Genomic DNA, 23,088 nt, shown 5'->3' with positions numbered 1-23,088 from the left:
AACCGAGCGATTCTGTGATTCTGTGATGAGAATGAACTGCAGAAGCCTGACTTGAGCTTGTTAAATTTTTTACGTAAAGTAAGTATGGCCCTTTTCAGGAAGAGTGGGATGAATATGGAGGTGACTTAAGGCTGCTGTAGTTTACAACTTATGCTAGCTTCCTTTCCTTTCAGTAGTGCAATCTTAGACTCCTTTACTGCCTTATAAAAATTAAATAGAGTATTAATAAAAGATAATAATAAGAACAATGTAAAAAGACAATCCAGGATATATTTGGGATGAAAAGAAACAGAACAGACTATTGTGAGGTTATTTGGATTACATTAAGGAATGATGTCACTAAGAACGATGGCATAAGTTTTACTGCCAGATAGAACTCGACTTAGGACAGAAATACAAGCTTCAGTGTTGGTAGTAATTTTAACTGGCAGTAGAAAGGAGACATGGAGATACAGCACTAGATCCTTAGCATCAATGTAATCAAAGGCAAATCATCCATTTATATCTACTTAGATTCTGTTCCACAAAATTATAGCTATCTTACCATTCTCTGGTGTTTCTACTGTTGAAGGTAGAATGCAGTCATTCTTATCCAACTTGTCTGCAAACTCCTTGTAGACTTCAATGGTATTATTAAAGTGCCTAAAAAAATCCTCAGGAATGAAGCGACCTTCTTCATAAAGGTGACCATTTTCATTTACAAAATCCTAGGGTAAAATATAGAAGTCAGCTTGAAAGAAGGTCAAGAGAGATGCTCACTTCAGCACCTCAACAAACTATAAAGATACCCAAAGATGACACAAAATAGTTTACATTTTTAACCTGCAGAAGACCGAATTTGGTGTATGCAATCTTCATAAACCATACATGTCCACTGATCTGAGGATTTCAAATTAGCTTTGCAAATAGAAATAAATTATTAATCCAGTGTTGTAAAATTGCCAAGTCTCCCGTTCTATGCTGAAAATGAAGAGACTTTTTTTTATTTTCCTCATTGCAAAATGTGAAATCAAGGTAGTGTTTTTCATGTCCCACGTGATACTTTTAATCTGAACACAGGAACACAACACAATCATAGCTATTGTCATAACAGTACAGGGAACAGAATACAATAGCTGGGATACACCTCTGCACAGAAGTGGGCTGAGATCCCTGATAATGTACCTAAAAATAAGAGCAAGACTGTAAACAAGGAAGCCCAATCACTTGGAGGTCTAACAGAATGTGTTGTGCCAGACTAAACAAGAAGATCAAGGTCCATGTTAAGACCATTGATGGTTATTTTAGGTTTTTTTTCTTTTTACCTGACTTCAGCTTTCACAACAACTGTTCCTTATGCCAGCAGTTTAAATTTGGCCTGGGGTTACTCTGTACTCCCAAGAAGGAGGACAGTGGTAAGAACACAGGTTAAATATGTACTAATGAAAACTTCTTCTTTTGGGCTCTAAAATGATTTTAAGTTTAATGCTGAAAGTACTAGACCTAAGATCATTCTCCTCTGAGGAAATCAATAGCTAGTTGTTTCCCTGAATTACAGGATATTTACTTATTCATTCTATAAAATAAAATTCCTCTTCCTGAACCACATTCCCCATGAGTGCTTTGACTCATCAGGACAAGAACAGAAAAAAACCAAACAAACAGATACATTGAAGATTGGAAACAATTCCATTTGAAATGGAAAGGTGGGGAATGTCTAAATACTCTCAGCAACATAATGCCATATATGACAGGGTTACACAGTTACGACACTCTAAATGAGATTGAGTACTTTAGTCCATCTGATTCATTCTGGATATTAAAAAGGTGCAATTAGAACAGGTAAGGACTTACTCGACAAAAATAAATGTATATGGAAGAAGAAAACCTTGCCCTGAATAATGTGATGGATTTTGGCCATTTTATTTAGTGCGACAAAACCTTTGACTACAGAACTTGTTTTTAATTACTGATAAGACTGGTTAGAGCTGGGTAAGGGATTAGAAAGTTAATTTTCCCCCATCAATTTCACTCAAGAAAATCAGATGTCTCTTGAGTGACACTCCTGGAATCTTTCCAGATGCTGTTGGCATCCAGAGACACATGGAAACAGGCTGATATACTCTAGTCTTTGCTGTGCCTTTGTATAAAAAAGTTCATTAAACCATAGTGAAGCTTTCAGAGCCTCACACACTGTGATATGTATTAAGAGTATATTAATAGCTTCAACCACATCATCTTTAGATTTACATTAGGATCACTAGCAAAAAGAGTAATTCAAGCTGGATGCACAAGGAAGATTTCTGCCTGTTTCAAACAGATCAGAATGAATTAATTAACTTAAAGATGACAGTTACATTTTTGACTACTTATATAACTGTATATAGGTCATTGTATATACTGTAATTCCTTGTAAGCCATTTTCCTTTGAAACAAGATAATGACTAGCCAACATTAGCACAGTGTAACTCAGTGCATTTCTAAACAAAGAAGGATTTCAGATGTACAGGAGTAAAAAATGAGGACAAACCTAACAAAGCTTTGGACATTTTTTAACTATTACTGAGGACTGTGCAACATAAAGTTCAAATAAAAATACCCAGCATAAAAGTAGAAGCTCTGTATTAGATTACCTTATTTTTATCAAAAGCTAGACATGCCATAAGATCATTAATTATCCTTGTGAGTTTATTGATGATTGAATAGTTGCTTAAAACATCAGACATATCTGAAATATCTGAAAACTTCTGGAGAAGATTATGCAGACTCCTTGAAAATGCAGGCACCATCAAATGCAACCAACAGTGATTAGGCTATCAAGGGACAAAAAGAGAAACAGAGAGGTAGATTAAATATCAGATTTTTGAAAAAATTGGTTAAGCAACTCAATGGCAAAAACAGATGAGACTGTTTAATTAGACTTTTAAATTAATCTTTATTAATTTATTAACTAAATCTAAATTAACTTGAAAGTCTAAATTAAAATTCATTTTCTTCAGTGTGGCAAACTTTCTCTTCAGTCCTTTTGGTAAAATTTCTATTATCACTGATACTGACTGGTTGTCTGTTGTTATGTCATTAAATTCTTAATGAATGCTAAGCATCAGCCTGTAGAGAATTTGAGCCTTGGAACATGCTACTATGAACCCTCTTACATGTTTTCATTAACCTATTTTTTAAAAATAATTACCGATTTAACAATTTTCTCCAGACTTTCTTTAAATCAATATCAGTTTTCATTTTATTATTGTTACCTTACATGACTCAGTTAACCCCAAAGATCCTTGATTTAAACCTCTTCTGAGGAAGGTTTCTGTAAACATTTTCCATGAAATCCATGTGTGCTTTTATCCACCTTTAAACTAGTTAGCTCAGTTAACTCCTTCTCTTCAGCTTTTTCACTAAATGCCATTCCTGAGAACAGTTTCTAGATCTAAAAGTTCTTCTTTTCCTGAGTTTTCATCAATAAAAGGGTTATGTTGCAGTATCTGCCACATCTGTGCCACTGCAATAGAGTTCAAACCCTTTCACTGACACCTATGCATTAGCATGCAGGTACAGTTTGTACAGCTGTTCATGTGACTGAAACCTGGTCATTAATCTTGCTGCCTTATAGGAGTCATTAATTTATTTTACTTAGATTTACATAACAGTAGTCAAGTAAATAAAAAAACCACCCAGCCCAGGAAAATCCCTAACTCAATATGGTCAGCAAAAATACAGGTCACTAGTCACTAGTCAAACACTAGTCACACTGCAACACGTACCTTGAAATTCCTTCCCAATGAGTGCTGAATTTTTAATGGTAAATGTTACAGGAATTTCTTCCATATGTAAAGCTATTTAATGGCTGAAAATGTCTCACAATCATTAAAGCCTGCCAGCTATGAAGACATTGGCTCAGCAACCCTTAAGTACTCTCAGTATCGCTAAATCACTTTCCAGTTGCTGTCCAGTGGATGGGCAGCATCCACTGAATCCATCCACTTCACTTTCTGTAATGTACAGTAAATGTTTGACAATGTGTCCACTTCCAGACTTAATCTCATTTTACTCAATTTCTGCAATAAATCTGCATACAGATTCTTCATTCAAAAAAAATTATCCACTACTATCAATACCTGCTACTTGAAGACAAATTACTTTCTTGGTGACACAGGTGTTGTTCTGCCTTGATGTGTAAATGTATTTGATGACGAAAAACACACTTCATGCTTTCAAAGACTAAACAGACTATTATGCTTCCAGGCTTAGAGAACTGAATGTAAATACAGTGCTCAGCTCCACCTGACATTTGTGTACAACTCTCTCACACACTGATAACGAATGACAAGTCTGTATTATCACCTTCTGTATTTATCTCAACAATGACTTAAAAAAGGAATGAACCAAAATGTGAAATGGATGGCATTTAACTTGATTCTCTGCTTTCCTTTTTTTTCCTTCAAGCACAAGAACAGAAGAGGTGAGGTAGAAGTGAATAAATCAGAAAAAGCTTGTTGAAACATACTCTGTTCAAGTACCATGCTTTGTGCCATGTCCCATTACCCTCATGACACAGACAAAATGTTTTCCTTTGCTTTGGTGTAGGAACACGGACACAGAACTTCTGTGCTTCCCTGAACTGCAGACTTAGACACCTTTTCCCTCTGAGGTTCTGGGGGTGTGCATTCTCTTCTGGCAGCAACTAACAAAAGCTTACCGCTTCTCCTAGTGAGCATTTGGCAATTCCATCAGGGAATCTATTTTGCTGCTCCCGCGGTTTAGCATGTGCGTGGGAGTCTCCTCTGACTGAACTGTTCTGACCTAGAGAGCTGTATTTCACGAGAGCTTCAAGTTTTCTTTTAGGAATATCAAGCTGTGCAATGACTTGCTACCAAACACAAGGATGAAGCTGTTGCAATTGAGAAATGTGGCACTGTTGCAAGGAGAAATAGAAGCTTAACTCTGCTTTTTTTGTGTAAACTTTGACCAAGATCTACGTTTTAGGGCTACGACAAACCTGACTTCCCTTGTACTTCCATGTAGTCCTCATTTAGCTTGTTCTTTCTACATCTTTGCAAAGGTTTGAAGTTTATCTCCTCCCTGCTGCTGTCATATTTGCCTTTTAACCTTCAGTTTAGCCTACATGGTTCATTCTATGTGAGACTACTTTTAAAGCCACTTAGATGCCTTGAGCTAGTGCATAATGCAACAACCCTTCCGTTTAATGGATTAGGTCAGTCTGTTCCTGTTACATGCACTACACTAGCTTCCCATCTGTTTTGCATTCACGCTGCCTTCCTACCTCTAGTCATCTACATTTGAGACTTGCTACCTTGGGTGCATTTCCCACTTTATGCATGCGGTGAAGATTGAAATCTACTGAAAAAAAAATTGCAGAGCATCATTTCAGTCCTTTCAGACTTGAACAAAGGGCGTTTGCCTTAGGCAAAGTTGTGGGTTTCTCATCTTGCAGGGACCTTGCAGAACCCAGAGCAAAACTTTCTTCAGCCAGCCTTTGCTGTGGTATGTGTAACACAACCTGAAATCCCTAGAGAGGAATTTGGCAAAGAGGGATGTGAATACTGCTGAATACTTCCTCCTGTGACGGCATGTGGCCAAAAGCTGCACCTTTCATCACCATGACTGAAAGTGGAGTACAAGCAAAGGGTATATGGAAATCCCAGTTCTGAACTTCTCTCCTTCCTATTTATTTCTTGGCTGCTCATCGTAAATGTAAACTGGATCTAAGTTTTTGGATATGATGCAGCAAGATGACACAGCATTTAAACTACAGAAAAGAAACTGTGTACTGGCAGTCAAAACTGAACTACAGAGAGAGGTAAGAATTAAGCATTGAGAACGACCAGGACTCATCGCTCAAGCAGGCTCCCTGGTCTTCTTCATCTGCAGTGTCAACCTCCCCAGGAGCACAGCGGAAGGAATGGCCCTGATTCAGCCCAGCTCTTGCCCATACCAAAGGCCAGAAAGCAGTGCTTGGGCTATGGCTGTCCTCCAAAGATGTGAATCTCACCACATCAGGCACCAAAATAATTGAATTTCAAAAAGCACTGCAGCCAGGAGAAGGTGGCAGCTAGTCTTACTTCTTTTTTTCTCTGGATATTGTCTGTTTTCAGAAATGGAAATTTTTCCATTATTTTTAATGACATTAAACCTTTATACTTCATAGCATTTGTTCTGCAGAATTTTTCCTTCTAAGGAATCAAGCTTAAATGGATTTTCTAAAGTACTTTAAGTTTTAGTAAAAGTCTTGAGTTTCCAACAAAACTCATAAGAACACTGCCAGACCTGCCATAATACCTCATAACCTCACAGCTCAGGGCCCTTCACTGTCCCATGGCCTCCATTTTCTCCAGCCATCTTCTTAACTTGTGTTATTCAGGACTGAGAGAATGTTGCTTCTGGCATGGTTCTCCAATGTCAACATGGAATATTGCTAGATTTGCTATAAAGTTGTAGGATAGAATGCATTTTTATATGTGCACCACACACAACTTGGATTTCCATAATGAAAACTTTGTACAGACACAAACACAGCTTCTTACATCTATGAGCTGATTTCCAACTACTGATGTATGTGTACAGTGATTTACTCTTAAGACAGGCACAATGTTGTTCAGTTAACTGACAAACTAGTATTTTTCTTACTGTTTTCTTTTCTTAAAACAATATAGTGTAGTAGCATAAGTAGTGTAGTGTAGCATAATTTCTACTTTCCCCTTAATTCTTTCTTTCCTTTTTCTTACAGTGTATGCAACAACCAAGAGAGCATTTTCAATACATCATATTTTTTTTAATTAAGGAAAAACATCAAAAATATTTAGTAGAATAATCAATGAGATAATATGAACAAGTTTTTAATACAAAATGTTATAAAATTTTAAAGAAGGTACATGATACTTATTAGAAAGTATCACTATATATTAACTATAGGATTATATAGAAAGAATAATACAAAGCACATTTGAATGGAATTATGTCCTCACTTTCTACCAGTATGTTCAGTTACTGATGCTACCATTTACTGAACTTAAGGTTCTCCTTATTGGCTACTCAGTATTTGTTGGGCTTTAATGGCATTTCCACTGGCTGAAACGAGGACGTTCTACAGTATATTTCAAAGTATGATTAGAAAGAAACTAGGTCTTCAAGAAAACAACAATTTTCAACTGACATGATGAAATAATACCATACTTTGACTTTTTCCAGAGAAAATCTTAAAACATTTTATATGAAGAAACAGTTTCTAAGATTCCTGTAATTAAAAAGGCTTTAAGTGACTGCAGGAAGCTCTCTACATTTCTTTTCAATGAATACTTGCAAGGTATATGAAAAGTGAAATAACCATTATTTAAACGTAACTTGCTAAGCCATAGGACTAGGTACAAAATGTTACAGCCATCACTGGTTCCAGTGGGCTATTTTATTGGATTAACTTGAAGTGGTTGTACATACCAGGCTATCCATCTTCGGGACATATTTAAGGGTTATCATATAATCATTTGGGAGATTTCCAACCTACAATAAACAGATAATAAAAACGTTATTACTGAGTACACAAAGTAAGATTTAATTTCCATCACTGTATTCAACAAAATCTATCAAATATCCAACACAATTTTTCAGTAACCTACCAGGCACAAAAGCTTACATACTCAGTTTCCTTCAAACTGCTACCGACTCTTATCTGCTCACAAGTGAATGCTACCCCTGTAGCATTCCCAGATCCAATCTGATCACGTTCAATGCTACCACTTCCCAGCACAATTAAAGTCAGGAAAGTGGTGAGGAGATGTGATCTGAAGTTATTCATTACTGCAGAAAGTCCATAGCACTTTCATCTTTTAATGGCACGTCTTGAAGTGTTTATGTGACAATTTCTCAGTAATCCCAACCACTCTAAACAGTAAAAGACCCATTAGTCTCTAAGCCTTTTTCCTCCAACTAATTTCCAACTTCAGTAAGCATCTGAACCTAAAGGAATACTTGCCTTCTTTGTGTTTAGTTATGTACCAGGTCAGGAAAACACTTGAGCACAACTTTTAACTTTGAAGCTCTTCCTCTTACTCACAACAAGCAACATAATTATATCATAGCAATGTCCTGGGGCAAAGGACAGCTTCTGCACGTCAGCTGAGCATGGCTTTGCAGATGTGGGCGAAAAATACGGGATGTGCTGAAGCAAGGACAAGGAGTGGAAGAAGAGTTCTCACTGAATTATACAATGCAGTCCGCCGTGGATGGGATCCAACTCTACTGTGAGACATGGTTGGTCATCTGGGGAATGTGCTGAGTGGGTAGATGAAGAGGGAGATGCTGCCACAATCCACAATCTCTAGAAGTACTTTTTTCAAAAGGTTTACCAATGCTATGATGCTTAGGAATACAGCAAACGTATTAGCACTTCTATCAGTGAAAGATTCAGTTGATATTTCTCGTCCTGGTTTGAAATCCATTTAGACAAAAAGCAGTAAGTACACGCATAATTCCTTTGGTGAAGAAGAATCTACACCTTGTTCAGAAAAGCATTTCTGTTTCTTCAGGTTAAAAATCATTCTTTTATGGCTGCTTTTTATTCTGCTGCTATAGCAACCACCATAGGGATTTTTTTTTCCCTATGCAGTTTTTAGGTAGTATTTTGTTTGGCACAACAGAATGTTTTATTTGTTAATTAAAATTTAGTTTCAATTAAAAATTAAAGCAGCAATTTCAAAATGTTATGTTTCTATAAATGATCAAGGACAATACTTATGCACAGTCAGTCACAAGTGAATTGCAAACATTTTTTTATTTACAATGTGGGCTGAACCACAATCTTTCAGTTCAATGACATCTAGCTTTCTCCTACAGCTTTAAAAACCAATTTTGATACAAATGATCCTGGTAAATTGCTTTCCATAGATTTTTAATTATTATTACTTTTATACCTACCTGCAGCAGTTGCAAAAGTACCACTAAAATTCTCTATATCAATTTCTATTTACGTGGCATTTAGAGGATTTAATTCAAGATGTCATAAATACTGAAAAATATTGCAATAGGTTTGTTCTTTCTTTAGAGCATCTGATTCATTCTAAACCCTTCCTTCCTCTGAAAACATCCTGACATCGTGACACATTAATAGGTAATCCAGTTTCCTTTGTGTGCATAAGAGAGGTAGGAGCAGCAGCACTTCAAGCAGCAAAGATAGCAAAGAGGCTACTGTGTGTGCAAAGTTTCCCATACTCACTCTAGAGAGATCCAACACTTAGCAATGTCAGCAAAAGCAACATTCTTTAAGAAAGGTCACTGGAAGATTAAATTTGTTCCAAACCAATGAACACTACAAGAATTTATATGCATTATGTATACAATCTACTTTACTGGCATCAGAGCCTGTCAAGCACTTTCAGGCACAGTTAAAAACATGTAACTTCCCAAGAGCTCTTACAGCTTCTCAGACAAAGCTGGAGAATACAGCTCAGCCTCAAATATTTTTCTCCTTGACAGACTGTGAATCAGAAAAGATATTTTTGAATTTACTACTAAAAATGAAGATCACTGGGGGGGAAGTTGTCAAACACAAAATATATGCCCTGCCTCAAGACGCAACAACTTGTTAAAGTTTTATCGATTAAGCTCCACATGCCAGATGCTCTGGTGATGGTAAATGATGGAGCTCAGACAAAGCAAGGGAGTTATATTTGTGTCCCAGTTGGACTTCCTAACTCACGCACAGAAAATAGGGTAGAGCTCCTGATGTAAGAGTGAAGGATATGTTTCTACTAAATCTGTGCATTTTGTACGCTCCTGCTTTCCCAAAATGAATCTTTGTCAAAGACTAACCACCAAGACTATGATCCAAAACCAACCACTTGATGTCCAACTGCTGAAATGATTCTTTAAGGAATGGCAGGACTCTGGGTATCAGCTTTGTGCAGGGTGCCTGACTGCTGTGGATGCCCACAAGGAGCAGAGGACAAGAGGGCTCTGAGCTGCTTGAGCAAAGGGGGATGGAAAGGGACTGTCCCTTGAAATACCCTGAGTCCCGGAATGGCTTTATTGCTTCCTGTACTAAACTCCTTAAGTACAGTGACAAATTTAGGGGCAACAAAACACCTGCCTGCATGACTTACCTTGGTTTGGACAAAAGTCTTGATGACTATAGAGAACATCAGCTGGTAATCTTGGATAGTAATGTACAGAACTAAAAGAAACTTGCATTGCAATTAAAATGCCACAAAAAGTTTCTCTGATTTAGTGGATGTGCATGGTTATAGAAATCCTATCAGGTTCTGAGAAGAGGCGAAGAACAGGGAATCTAGACTTATGTCTTTAAATCCATATAAAACCAACATTAAGTGCAATATTCCCAGTTGTAACAAAATCTCAAACTGTGCAATGCAAGATTTCTTTTGACATACAGAAGTCTGAATATTTAATAGAATACTGTTAACATTGCATAACCCAAATACACTTTTAAAATATGCTCATTGTTACATGAATGGGGAGCTGAAAAAGGCATGTTGTAAAAGCTATTTGGGATCCATAAATTACTCTTTTATCACAACAGCAGAATACAAGAAACATGACCTATCTCTGTAGTCAAGTGCTTTGAAATGAGGGCTACTGCTCTTGGAAATTCTCTTTACTGTGACTATTCTGAAAATTTTAAGGAGAAAAGCATAGATTTTTTTTTATATATACAGATCAAAGACTAAGTTAATAAAGTAAAAATTACTGTTTATCATAGTCAGTGATTTCTTTTTTACTCTGAGGCATATGATGGGAAAACCATGCTTTCCTTTTAGCTACCGTTGCTATCTCCCATTTCTCTCTTCATCATTCCCCTTTTCCTACTCTTTAATATCTCTGTGTCTCCCTTCTTTGCATCTTTGACATTTCTTTTCCTGCAGGAGCTTCCACTTTCTACCCAGCATCTCTGCAATCTACTCTATCTCATGTGCTAATGAAGCAGTTAATAAAATCCTCATCATTTGGCTTAAGACAACATGCTAACAATTTCTGTTCACACTTCTTACAGCCATAGTGCCAGAGTAGTTGCAGGATAACAACACTGGATCATTTTTTATAACCCTTTCACTCAGGAGAGTCAGATCCATTTAAAAATAAATATCAAATGCTGCAGTGTGTAAAGTACACATTTACAGCAAAGATGCAATGTGAAGGCAAAGTGATCGAAACAGCATGTCTCAACCAACCAAACTGGTCAGTAAATGCTGACTATTGTTTTGGTTTCCAACACTCAAAAGAAAAAACTGCTTTAGAGAAGTAGATCATGGAAGAAGAAGTGAATACCTTACATTCTGTTAATGGTTGAAATCAAAATATACAGGGACATTCTACACATACTGCACAGCTCAGTGAAAATTATACTTAGATGTAGGTTTAATGTACATATTTAACAAATATATAAAACAGATTCCTAATTGTTATACAAGTCAGTCACAGTTACAGCAATGCAGCTTTCTGTGCTGAAAAGAACAATGGGGACAGGCTTTACTGATAGGTGCTGCAATTACAGTTTCACAATATGATACATTTGTTCATCAAGTAATGTGTTACTCTCCGGATATCATCATTAAAAAAGAAGCAGAAATTAATATGATTACTAATGCAGAACAAATATGCTCTAAACACTTTTGTTCTCCATAGATATGAAATTACGCTCTTTTAAAGTTCTCACATAAGGTCAGAGTAGCAAATTAATAAACAGAAGGGCAAAATTATAGAAGTTGAAGCCAGAAAAAGAATTTTCAGAAGACTGGATTTTTATCCACCAAGAATTTGGAAGAAAAGTGAATTTGTATGGACACAGTGCTACAAAAACATTTTTTCCTGTTATGACAGGGAAAACAGGATATGACAATGGAAGTTTTAAAAGTGAACTTACAAGGGTCTATGAAGTGGAAAGAGCCAAACTGGACACCTTTGTTATAGTCCTGAATGGCTTTGGGAGAGATGGTGATACACCTTTACAGTGAGGAGAAAAGGCTCAGGGAAGAATAACATTTCTGTGAGATGAAGAGATCATAATTCACCTCAGTGGAATATTCAGGCCCTGCTGTATCTAAGCTGATGTCTGAACATTTGTGGTGAGAGAGGAGAAAGACAGGTCAATATCCTAAGCTAAAAGATGGGACTTGTATACTACTACTGAATGAAAGTTTGCCACACACAGATACAAGACTATACTCATGACTGTGGACAAAAGGGTTTAAAGAACATGACAGCGTGGCCAAGAATAAAGCCTTTGGAAAGAACTGCCATACCACTCTCAGCAAGTGTGATACAGCTTTTGGAAAATAACATCACAGTAACTATGGACAATAACTGTACACATAACAATAGCTTCTCCGAAATCCTAAATACTACCACTTGTTCTCAGTGTGAAAGGGAAGGACATTTATTAAAGACATTGTGTTCTACTGACACAAACTCTTTGGATCAATAAAGAACCCAACCATCTATGGGTGCTCTATCTAATTCTGAAGATGCAAGTCATTGGAATATTATTCCTTAATTCAACGGGTTTCAAATTTTGTTTCAATTTTTTTTTCAATTTTTGTTTTCAATTTTGTTTCAAAAAGCAGAAGTGGTACAAAAACATTTACAGTAATTTACAAGAGTTGTAGGATCTGCCTGAACCATATTTGTAAGTAATATCATGTTGGAGTCCGTATTATATGTATTAAGGTTATACTCCATAGAGCATTAAAAATATTGTACTATCTAGCAAAGTAATGTGATCAACCAATATTCTCTGTGAATTTCTCCCTTCTCATATGCAAACTGTCAGTTAATGATATTTTGTTTTAAAAGTACTTTAAACCTTATTACATGTAGTTTCTTTCATTTTGTTCTCAATGTCAAGGAGTCGTGGTGTAGCATTTCAACAGAGAATGATCAGTTTAACTGAAATCAAGAGCTCTCACACTAAATTTAAGATACAAAACTTATTTCCATATTATCATTTCAGTTCTCAAGCGGCTTTATAGAAATTACTTATGACAAATCTATGCAAATATTAACATGGAGAGACAACACAGGGATAAAGACTTTCTTCAAAACATTCTCAGATGCACAACTCAAAACAGAGAGAATCCAGGTGTCTGCCCTTTTTTTTATTGCATCTCTCTGTTATTTTGCCAACTGAAAATATCTTTGAACTTGCTACTTAACTTCACCCAAATTTTGTATTCAGTAGAGAGATCTGAAAGTTATGGGGTCAGGAGAAGGACAATATAGCAGCCTTGCTGAGGTGTGACCAGAGGAGCTCAGCCCTGCCCTGCTCTGCTCAGCCTTGGAAGCAGCAGACAAGCAGTGGAAGCCGGACACAGGTTTTCTTCCTGGACAAGCAGCAAATACATCAGAACAGTCACCACATGAAGTCCTTCCAGTCCAGCCAGCAGCCCAAGCAAAAGAGGATATAAATTTGGCAAGAGCTCAAAACATCGCTCAGGTAGGCATCATGCATAGGGAGCATGGGAGGGAGTTGGCAACCACATTGCATGTGTAGAACTAAGAGGCAATGTGGAGCAGGGTGAGGGTATGGAAACATAGTGCTGCAGGGGTATATGCAAGAAAGAACTGCAGTTGCTGGACTAGTCTGGACGAAGATGAAGGAACATGATATGGAAAGTCACAGTCAAACTAAAGACTAATTTAATTTCATGATATTAGGTTTCTTTCATAATTTACCTCAAAAGTAAAGTGTGATTGCTCAAGTTGCATGCAAATTTTTGTAACCTGTATTTATACATTCTTGAAGTTTAAATTGAACTAAAGGGAAATTAAAAGTGTTTGTTCTGAGGATACATAAATGACAAAAAGCTATTGCTAACATTGTACTAGACAATTTCACCAGCCCTCCCAGGAGTTCTGTTGTTAAGTCATGCTTTCAAAAGGTTTAAATCAAAGCTTAATACTCTTTCAAGAAATGAAATGTTATCTTGAATAAACATGCCAATACTTCAGAATTCTGCCTACAGGGACTAATGTGAAGCACTAAGCATCTGAGTAGACTGTGGAGCTTCCCCTGAGATTCATGCTATGTGCCAATGCATATAACAATGTCCAAAGAAAAGTTAAGAACACTGTACTGGCAGCAAAGGCAAGGGACTCTGAAAGAAGTGTTTGATAATATTAATGCTGGTATTGCAACCATTTTCCATAATGAATCCATAATTTTCAGCCGAAGTCAATATGTAGGTGAAGGTATACTTGTTAAGTGTTCAGTACACAAGATTTCAGTGGAGTTAACTACCAAATGACTTCACACAAGGACATGCAGTTTTTCAGGTTAATGCAGGTTCAATTAAGCAGCAGTTAAAATGTACTTAAATTAATTCAGTTCTCATAAAAAGCCATGAGTCCTTCAGACTTAAAACTTCTAGGCACAGCAAGTAGAGAAAGGAACACATAATGAATGTAGCCCACTCACACCTAAAGACTGTAAGAGCTGTTCAGTCATTATTGCCTTGATTGCTACAACGAAGTGTAATATCATACTATTTCTATATTTTGTGTGAGTTTCCCATATATCTAAGGTAAAGACTTCTGGTTCATTTCAGCTGTGCTTGCCACCATTCTGCTCCATACAAAGACAATGATATTTCATCTGCATGGGAAGCAATCTGATCCCAGACAATGTTGGAGGAAATAAAGATTTCTGACAATTTTCATGGAAGTCTGGAGAGAGGAAAACATATGCGTACATACACTCCAGCTTGGTCAAGAAGGTCATCTCTTCAGTGAACCCTGAAACTATTCTCCAAGTCTCTGCAATAAAGGTTTTGTTTTTTGATCAAGTGATAGATGTTGATGGATTTTTTTTTTTAATATTCCCCTGGTTCTAACACAGATTTGCTAACTTTGCCTAAAATGTAAGTGCCATTAGACACTGATTGTTGTTTAACATAAAGAATAATTTAAAATAAAAGGTACTTACCAATTTTACAATGTCATTCACATCATCTGTCACTGGATTCCCGCAGGAACTTTGGGCTTTGACAAGAGGATTAAGTAGGAGTAGCTGAAGACAAAAGCAAGTGATAATCCAAGTCTATTCAGCAAAAAAGAAAAAAGAAAGAAACAAGAAATGCAAAGTAAGTAATCTCCAAACGTGAAGTAACAAGTAATGTTTTTTGTATACGAAGTCTAGGTGCAACAACACTCTTCATCTTTCATAAGGACATACCGTACCATGATAGCATAATCTTCATGGCAGAGATCCACAGAAATGCACTTAATTGATCTTTTCTGGAAGCAAGTACCTTTAGTGTAATAATGGAAAACCTGGCATTGAGCCATCAGATTACTTGTGCAGGAACCTCCTTAGGTGAGTTTCTGCAAAGCTTACAGATACCAAAGAAGAGAAAGTGACAAACTTTGCAATGTTTTTCATCATCAGCACAAAGCTAACTAAATACATGTCATTCACCTGGTAAGTTATTTGATAAACCTATGCCTCTAATGTGATAATGGATGATTAGGAACAAAATTACACTAGACCATGTGACAAAAGGAGAAAGTTCATAATCACAGCAATTACATTTGGGTACTTAAACTGCAAGCTAAACCACAACTGGACTCTGCCCAAATACTGAGATCTCAAGCAGCGATACATTACATTTTCTCTAAGTGATGTGCCCTGGCCTCTCAGGAGTGGCAGCTTGGCTTTGGCACTACATTCTCCTCCTAGATGCTACTAGGAACAGCACTGCAATGTACGCATACAGGCTTTTGAGACTCAGCCAGAAAAGCAGCAGATAACTAGCTGCGATGCACCTGGGTGTCTCCTTGGCTACACTGCTTGAACTTCTTTGCCTTCTGTTGTTCCTTGTGTTTTGCTGGTTTCCCACAGAGCCCTGTGCCAAGCTTAAACTGCAGATCTTTACTTCCAGAATACTACAGCATGGGGAGGAGTTCATTGCAATGTTAAACCCAATGGTCTGGTCCAAGGGAACCAGGGGCAGGCATTGTAATAGAAACACTTTTAAATTGTTGTAACCCAGGCTTTGAGTTGCATCTTATAGGAATTACTATAGCAGGAACCACCTGAACTGATGGAGGAGAAGCCTTAAAGGAAGCAGCACAAGTGCAGCAGTGACCTGACCTGATTTGGCTTTGGTGCCCAGTAACTTCACACAACACATCACCTCTCCTGTCCTGAGTGACCACCATAACAAATGGAGTCCAAAGTCATGGACTAAATGAGCTCAGAAGACATTCTGTGGACATTATGGACATTTTACAGACATTTCATAGGTGTGGTCCATGGACTAAGGGAATGGTGTCTATATCAAAGGATGGGAAGGAGGGTAGTGGTTAATAAGGTTTTATTGGACATTGTGGTATCTGAGCATGACATAAATGGCATGAAATAAGAGGTGGAGAATGTGCTGGTTTTGGCTGGGATAGAGTTAATTTTCTTCATAGTAGCTAGTATTGGGCTACGTTTTGGATTTGTGCTGGAAACAGTGCTGCTAACACAGGGATGTTTTCATTACCCCTGAGAAGTCCTCACACAAGAGTCAAGGCCTTTTCTGCTTCTCACTCCACCCCACCAGTGAGTAGGTGCACAACAGGTTGGGAGGGGACACAGTTGGGACATCCCAACTGACCAAAGGGATGTTCCACACCATATGACATCATGCTCAGCTAGGTAAAAAAGAAGGAAAGGGGGAATATTCCGAGTTATGGCATTTGTCTTCCGAAGTAACCATTACAAGTGATGGAGCCCTGCTCTCCTGGACATGGCTGAACACCTGCGTGGCAATGGGAAGTAGTGAATGAATTCCTTGTTTTGCTTTTCTTGCATGCTCAACTTTTGCTATTAAACTGTCTTTATCTCAACCCAAGAGTTTTCTCACTTTTACTCTTCTGATTTGCTTCCCCACCCCACCGGAGCCGAGTGAACAAGCAGCTCAGTTGCTTGTGGGGATAAACCACAACAGTTACAAATAATCAAAAGTTGCTTCATTTTGTGAAGCTTCATGTGCCAGGGGACTAAAGCTGTCAGCAAGATCCAATGAGGGTGTACATTCACTGCAAGTATGGAATTTATTCATGCAGGCTCCTGAGCCTCCACAAGGGCAGGACTGAGACCAAAATCTGCTTTTGCATGAACCAAGATGCATCTCAGCCCCGTCTGCTCCCTGTGACAAGTAGAGAGCTTCTGTTTCCAGCCTTGCTTTCAAATGCTAACCAACCTTTCAATTTAAGACCAAAGTAAATCAAATGACACAGACAAAGCTCCAGGAAAGCAGGGAGAGAAAATCACAGATTTAAAAGATTAGGTGTCATTATAGTAACCTAGAGAGACTGAGAAAACATGATGATAGATTGCTCAGGAGCTACATGAACATGATGGAACAGTGCCAGGCACTTTCCGTAGAGCAGTTAAATGACAAGCAAATACCTCTCTTGTATCTTATATCTCTTAAATCTTACACCTATCTTACAACTCAAGTAAAACAGGTCATTTGCTTTATTAGTAAAATGGTTTCATGCAAAACCAGTGAGGGCTGCTGCTGGAAAAGACAATCTATTGGGTTGGCCAAAAAATAATTGCTTTTTTTCCTGGGTAAATGAAAGGCAAATTTTTCATGGTAAACAAAAACTGTATTAAACAATATATTGTCCATTTTGTTCGATTACCTTTTGCCATCTTTCGGGCAACTTCACGATTCAACACTCAAAAAAGTTCTTATCTATTTCAGAAAAAAACAGTTCCAAGAACCATTTGATAGCCTCATCAGCAGTGAAGGTTTTACCATTCAAGGTATTTTATAAAGAACAAAACAAATGGTAGCCTGATGGTGCCAGGTCTGGCAAATATGGTGGATGTGGTAACACACCATCCAAGCTGCAACAATTTTTGATGAGTGACCAAATTTGTATGTGGTCTAGCATTATCATGGAGAAACACACCACCTTTATGATTCATCAATTCTGGACATTTGTTTGATGTCAACTGGATAAATTAAATCATGCCAATAGCACATGTCTGAATCAGTGGTTTGGTTCCTTAGAAGCAATGCAAAATACACAATGCCTTTGAAATCCCACCAGTCTGACAGCATAACCTTCCTTTGGTGAATATCTGCTTCTGAAGTGCTTCATTCATCATGCTCGCTCCATGATTTTTTTCATTTGTCATTGTTGTAGATGATCCATTTGTTATCATACGTTTCAAAAATGGATTGCTTTCTTCATGTTACAAGAGAGAACTGCAGATGTTAATGCACTTAATGAGATTAATTTCTTTGAGCTCATGAGGTACCCAAATATCAAGCTTCTTAACATGTCCATGTTGTTTTAAAATGGTTTCCAATGCTTGATTTTGGTATGTTAAGATTATCATCAATCTCTTGTGTCATTAAATGCTGATTGGAGTTGATCAATGCCTTTATTTTGTCGTTACCTACTTTGATTTGCCTTCCTGAGCATAGTGCATCTTTAACATCAAAATCCCTGGACTGAAATTTAGAAAACCAATTCTGACACTGTTGTAGTTTTAAGGCATCTTCACTGTACACATCACATAACTTTTTATGAGCTTGCACATATTTTTTTCCTTTTCTGAAGTAATGCGGCAAAATATGACAAAAGTGTTCCTTTTGATTTTCCATTTTGAAATCAATGCCAAGTAATTAATAATGAAATTGTGCATTTTCTTTTTCTAAAACAAGATTGAACTGTCAGCTGTCAAGTTACTTAATGAATTTTAAAATTGGTTTAAAATGAAGTTAGTTACATTGGTTTAAAATGAAGTTAGTTACATTTCAAGACATGTATGTCCATCTATTAAAAAAAGGCACTTACTTTTTGACCAACCCAATAATTTCATATTTATAAAAATAATTATTGAGAATAATTACAGATGTGAAGAATGATCAGTCTTTCTTACAAAAACCTCTGTATCTTATGCTATACAAAGCTTTGAAGATGTTGCTAGTCTCTGAAAGGCCCTTTGAGAGCTCCTTGCAGTGTGTAAGAACTCAAAGTTGTTTAAGAACTAGCTTCAAGTGGTAGGAGAAACATCTCCCTCTCCTCACATAAGCTGCTGAATCACAGAGGAAACCAAATGAAACCTCAAGCTAACAGACTACTTCCCCACTGTGATTTTTGGAATAAAATTGTTACAAAAAAGGCAAGAAGTAAATGACAACCAGCTCAAAAATGGACTAACTATCCTGCTTTCATGTATTAAAAATTTAAAAAAATAGTTCTACCTTTGCAGGCAGTTCTACCTGGCAGTTATACTCACTGGGGTTCAGGGACATTTCCCTGACGTGTTCTTTGGAGATGGAGTCTATACCAGAAATCACCAATTTCTTTATTGGGTTCCTCAATATTGAGTAGTACAAAAAGGGTGATGGGATCTGTTCACAGTCTTTTGTCACTGTCAAAGGATGAAGTTTAACCTAACAGTCTAATAATCAAAACAGTAACAAAACTCTTTAGCTGGAAATACTTTTTTTGCCAGTTCAACTGAGTAATATTAATGAAAGCAGCAGCACACTCCAAAAAAAACCTGAACTCTGATGTCAAGTTTTGTACCTCTGAATCTAAAGACAACGCGTATATGAAGCTTAAAATCCCTACTCATTTTATAATTATGCAGATCAACAATACACTTTTTTTCCTATGTAAATAATGGGATTAAAGAGCAAAGCAATTTTTACAACTGCTATTAAAAACAAATGCTTTGCAAATTTTTAGATGATTTGAGGTTTTTCTTGCTTATTTGTTCCCTGTGTCATCCAACAGGAACAGAAAATCTGCAAAATACTGCTAGTTTCAACATGCCTATTATCCAAAATCTTTTAATTATTTGCACTTACCAAATATTTATATTACACATGTCTTCAGGCACATTGTGTGTAAGGACTGCATAGATCAAAGAGCTAAGCTGGTTTTGTGTTATTTACTAATGACCAAACCTGCTGTTTGAGCAAAACTTGAATAGACTGAATTAAATCAAGGACAGAACAAAAGGGAACCTTAAACTACAACTTTATAAATAGAGATTCCAGTTTTACACTTTACTAAGCATAAACACAAGTTACCTACACAGCACAGATTTTCATATATAATTACTTCTAAGCTAAAATGGACTTTCAAAGCTGGCCGCAGGATTTAATCACACATCATCTACTAGCATTAAACTGAAGATGTATGGCAGACAGGAGGCAGACCTGTATGCCATAGGGCATCTTTCTATTTTTGACTTAAATATTAGATTGTCTTTATATTCTGAAATATTTTAAATACTGAATATTTAAGTTGCTTTTGTGAAAGGGGAAAAATAATTATTAAATTGGAAAGGAAAATTCATATTACGGATTTAAAGTATACACAATCAATCATTTTGCAAATTGTCTTTATTTTTGCCTATATGCCACAATCTATAATTTCGGTCAACAGCATTTTTAGAGGCTTAGCTGGTGATCCAGGCCATCCTTTCAGTTGCAAATCAACAATTATTTAATTTATGTTCTTCAGTGAGGATCTGGAGTGTTGACAAAGGCTGCTGAATAAGTGCTTCAGCATCTTTTTCACTGTATGTTATCAAAGATAACCAATCAGTGGTTAATAGTCAGCTAATTCCTTAAGTGGAAAGCAGCAAGGGGAATACCACATTGCTAAATAAGCAAAACACTGGAAAGTCTGGACATTTTCAAATGCTTAATTCGTACTGTTAACAACTCTAATCATAAGTAGGGAGAAATAATCAAAAATGCAAATAATAAAACACATATCAAAAAAATTAAGTGCAGGGAGAGGCAGTAACTACACAGATGAATGAGTTCTTCCTTATAAAATTTCTTACATTCAAGTCATGTTAGTCACAGAATTTTTCAGCCCAGTTTCTTGAGCAAACCATCCATTTAACCACAATAAGCCACAGGTGCAGTAGGGTTAGCTGACAATATGGAACAATATTCATCCTGGGCCAGGCTTCCCAAATTTATTTTTCACTTGTGCTAATGCTGGGGTAGGAATATCTCTCAATATTGGCTCCTCAGGCAGTGTGCATGCTGCTTTGCTGAGGGCACAGCTTGTGAACTTCTGCCATTGACAACATTGGTTGGTCAGTTATGGGTAGCTGACTTAAAGGTCATACTTATGCCTTAAAAAGCCTTTTGTAAGAAGATTCAGAGATTTATTTTTTTTACCCACAAAACAGCCAGAAACATAAAAGGACAATGATTACTTCATATGCCTACCAATCTATTTAGTTATTTAGCTGTGATAAAGATAATTAGTCATGGAAGAATTGTCTTTAAACAACTAAGAAATTTACTGTCAGTGTGGGAAAATCTTAAATTGAAAGAATAACATTTATATAGAATGCAATCCAATTTCCATTTTCACGGTTTTCAGCAATACCTTCACCCATGCAAATGACAGCATAACTTTAGTACTCTAAAGGGATGTGCTTATATACTGCTTAAATGCTAAATATTGCTGAAGGCCCAAAAGAGTGAGTTGGGTGTGGAAAAAAAAGTCACCCACCCATGACCACTTGGTTCTGGAAGCAGTGAAGTATTTTGGCCAGCACATTTCAAACTGGAAAGGTCCCTACATGACTCAGGTGCCCTGTAGATAACTTCAGTGTTGTCGGAGGAAACACTGCATGATCCATGAATAACAGCATAGCTGAAGCATGAAGTCCAGTGTACACTCATCACAGTCCTTCAAAAAGTCACTAGTCTTACCAAATATAGTAGCCTATCCACTGGGGTGCTCACTAATGAATGACAGATCTGGGTTAAATTTCATCTAATCAAGTTAATTCCAACTCATGGGAGTTGGAAACTGTTCCTCTGATATCTACCTCATAATTAACACCAGAAGTACTTTCACACCTATGATGGCTTCCTAGGCAGAAGGAGCAAAATGAGGGTACGCTGGTAGTCTTGACCCTTATTTTTCAGAACATTTATGTATTTCACACTGTCAAGCCATTATGTAGAAAAAAAAAAGACATGTTCACTGCACAGGCATCAGAACGTTTGTGTATCCTCGTCTCGCACATGCTCCTCCATCTGGGCACCCTAACTTCTGGGAAGCTCCCCAGTCAACGTGTGAGTTTTCTTAACAACCTTTTGGCAGTCCATTGAATGAAACGGAGGCTAACTCCAGCTCCGTGAGTCATCCTGCCAGGGTGAGACACCTAAAAATCACTGGATCACGCCCTACACACTTGTTCAGATTATAAAAAGCAGTTGTATACTTTTCTAGTGACTGATACTATTCTTCATTTTTTTGTAAAAGTGATGTGTAGTAGGGAGAATGATGATAAAAGTAAACTAAATTCATCAGAGACTATCAGAGGAATTTATTTGGATTCTGATTTAAACAGACTACAGAAATCCTGGTCACTCTTTTTCAGGGTCAGTCTTGAAGTGCTTTAGACATCAAATGTATAAACATGTATTCATTTATTTACAAAATGCAGAATGCTCTTCTACCTAGTTCTGCATATAGTATCTAAAATACATAATATGAGGGTACTTTGTGGGGTAAAGGGGAAGGAAATTAATGAGTTATTGTTAAAAAACATAAACAGGGAAAACGCTATTGCCCCCTACACTCAAACAAGTTCAACAGGCAACCTGCTTTAACAGCTGTTTGATCTTTTTGTGACATTTCTCTATTAGCCTTTCCATGATGTTCCCAAACATAAAACTTCTTCCCCCTAACCTTTGCACACTCACTTGCTCTCTGTGGAGTGCCTAATGACAAACAACAAGAACAGGATTTTTCAGCTAACTGTCCATTTGGTGGCAGAATGATAAAGAGGCACTTGCCAGACTCCACCAGCCACATGTGTGGAGGAAAATCCAATTGCTGTAACCAGATGCTTACAGACCTTGTCTATTTCTACAGTACACTGTTAATGAATCAGAAATTATTCAGGTCCAGGGATAAAATTAGTTCCAAACTTGTTAAATGCTAATGCAGAACTACTTTTTTCTCCACTACTTTTTCTTCAGCCAGAAGGATAAACCACCAATCTCTAGTTCTACCAAGTTATGCACATCTCTTTTCCGAGACAGACAAATTTAAGATACATGTTCTTCCTGTGCCGAG

General features: G+C 37.1%; 1 protein-coding gene across 1 annotated transcript; it reads right to left on the bottom strand.

The window, feature by feature from the left end:
* Nucleotides 1-509: 509 nt before the first annotated feature.
* LOC104548027 (kit ligand-like) lies at nucleotides 510-15,294 on the bottom strand. Its single transcript, XM_010193930.1, has 5 exons — nucleotides 15,280-15,294; nucleotides 14,933-15,046; nucleotides 7,438-7,500; nucleotides 2,613-2,792; nucleotides 510-707 (listed from the first exon to the last, which is right to left on the bottom strand). The coding sequence occupies exons 1-5, from the start codon at nucleotides 15,292-15,294 to the stop codon at nucleotides 510-512; spliced, it is 570 nt and encodes a 189-aa protein (XP_010192232.1).
* Between the last annotated feature and the right edge of the window lie 7,794 nt (nucleotides 15,295-23,088).

Source organism: Mesitornis unicolor, unplaced genomic scaffold (assembly GCF_000695765.1).
Source record: "Mesitornis unicolor isolate BGI_N332 unplaced genomic scaffold, ASM69576v1 scaffold18071, whole genome shotgun sequence".
NCBI lineage: Eukaryota > Metazoa > Chordata > Aves > Mesitornithiformes > Mesitornithidae > Mesitornis > Mesitornis unicolor.
This window is presented reverse-complemented; position numbering and strand designations above follow the sequence as displayed.

What these genes read in the sequence shown, in the direction of transcription:
- LOC104548027 (XM_010193930.1), bottom strand. An exon ending in TGAATGACATTGTAAAATTG is followed by an intron (nt 7,501 to 14,932) that starts GTAAGTACCTTT and finishes TGTTTATTGTAG; the next exon opens with GTTGGAAATCTCCCAAATGA. An exon ending in TCCCGAAGATGGATAGCCTG is followed by an intron (nt 2,793 to 7,437) that starts GTATGTACAACC and finishes GTCCCTTGATAG; the next exon opens with CCTAATCACTGTTGGTTGCA.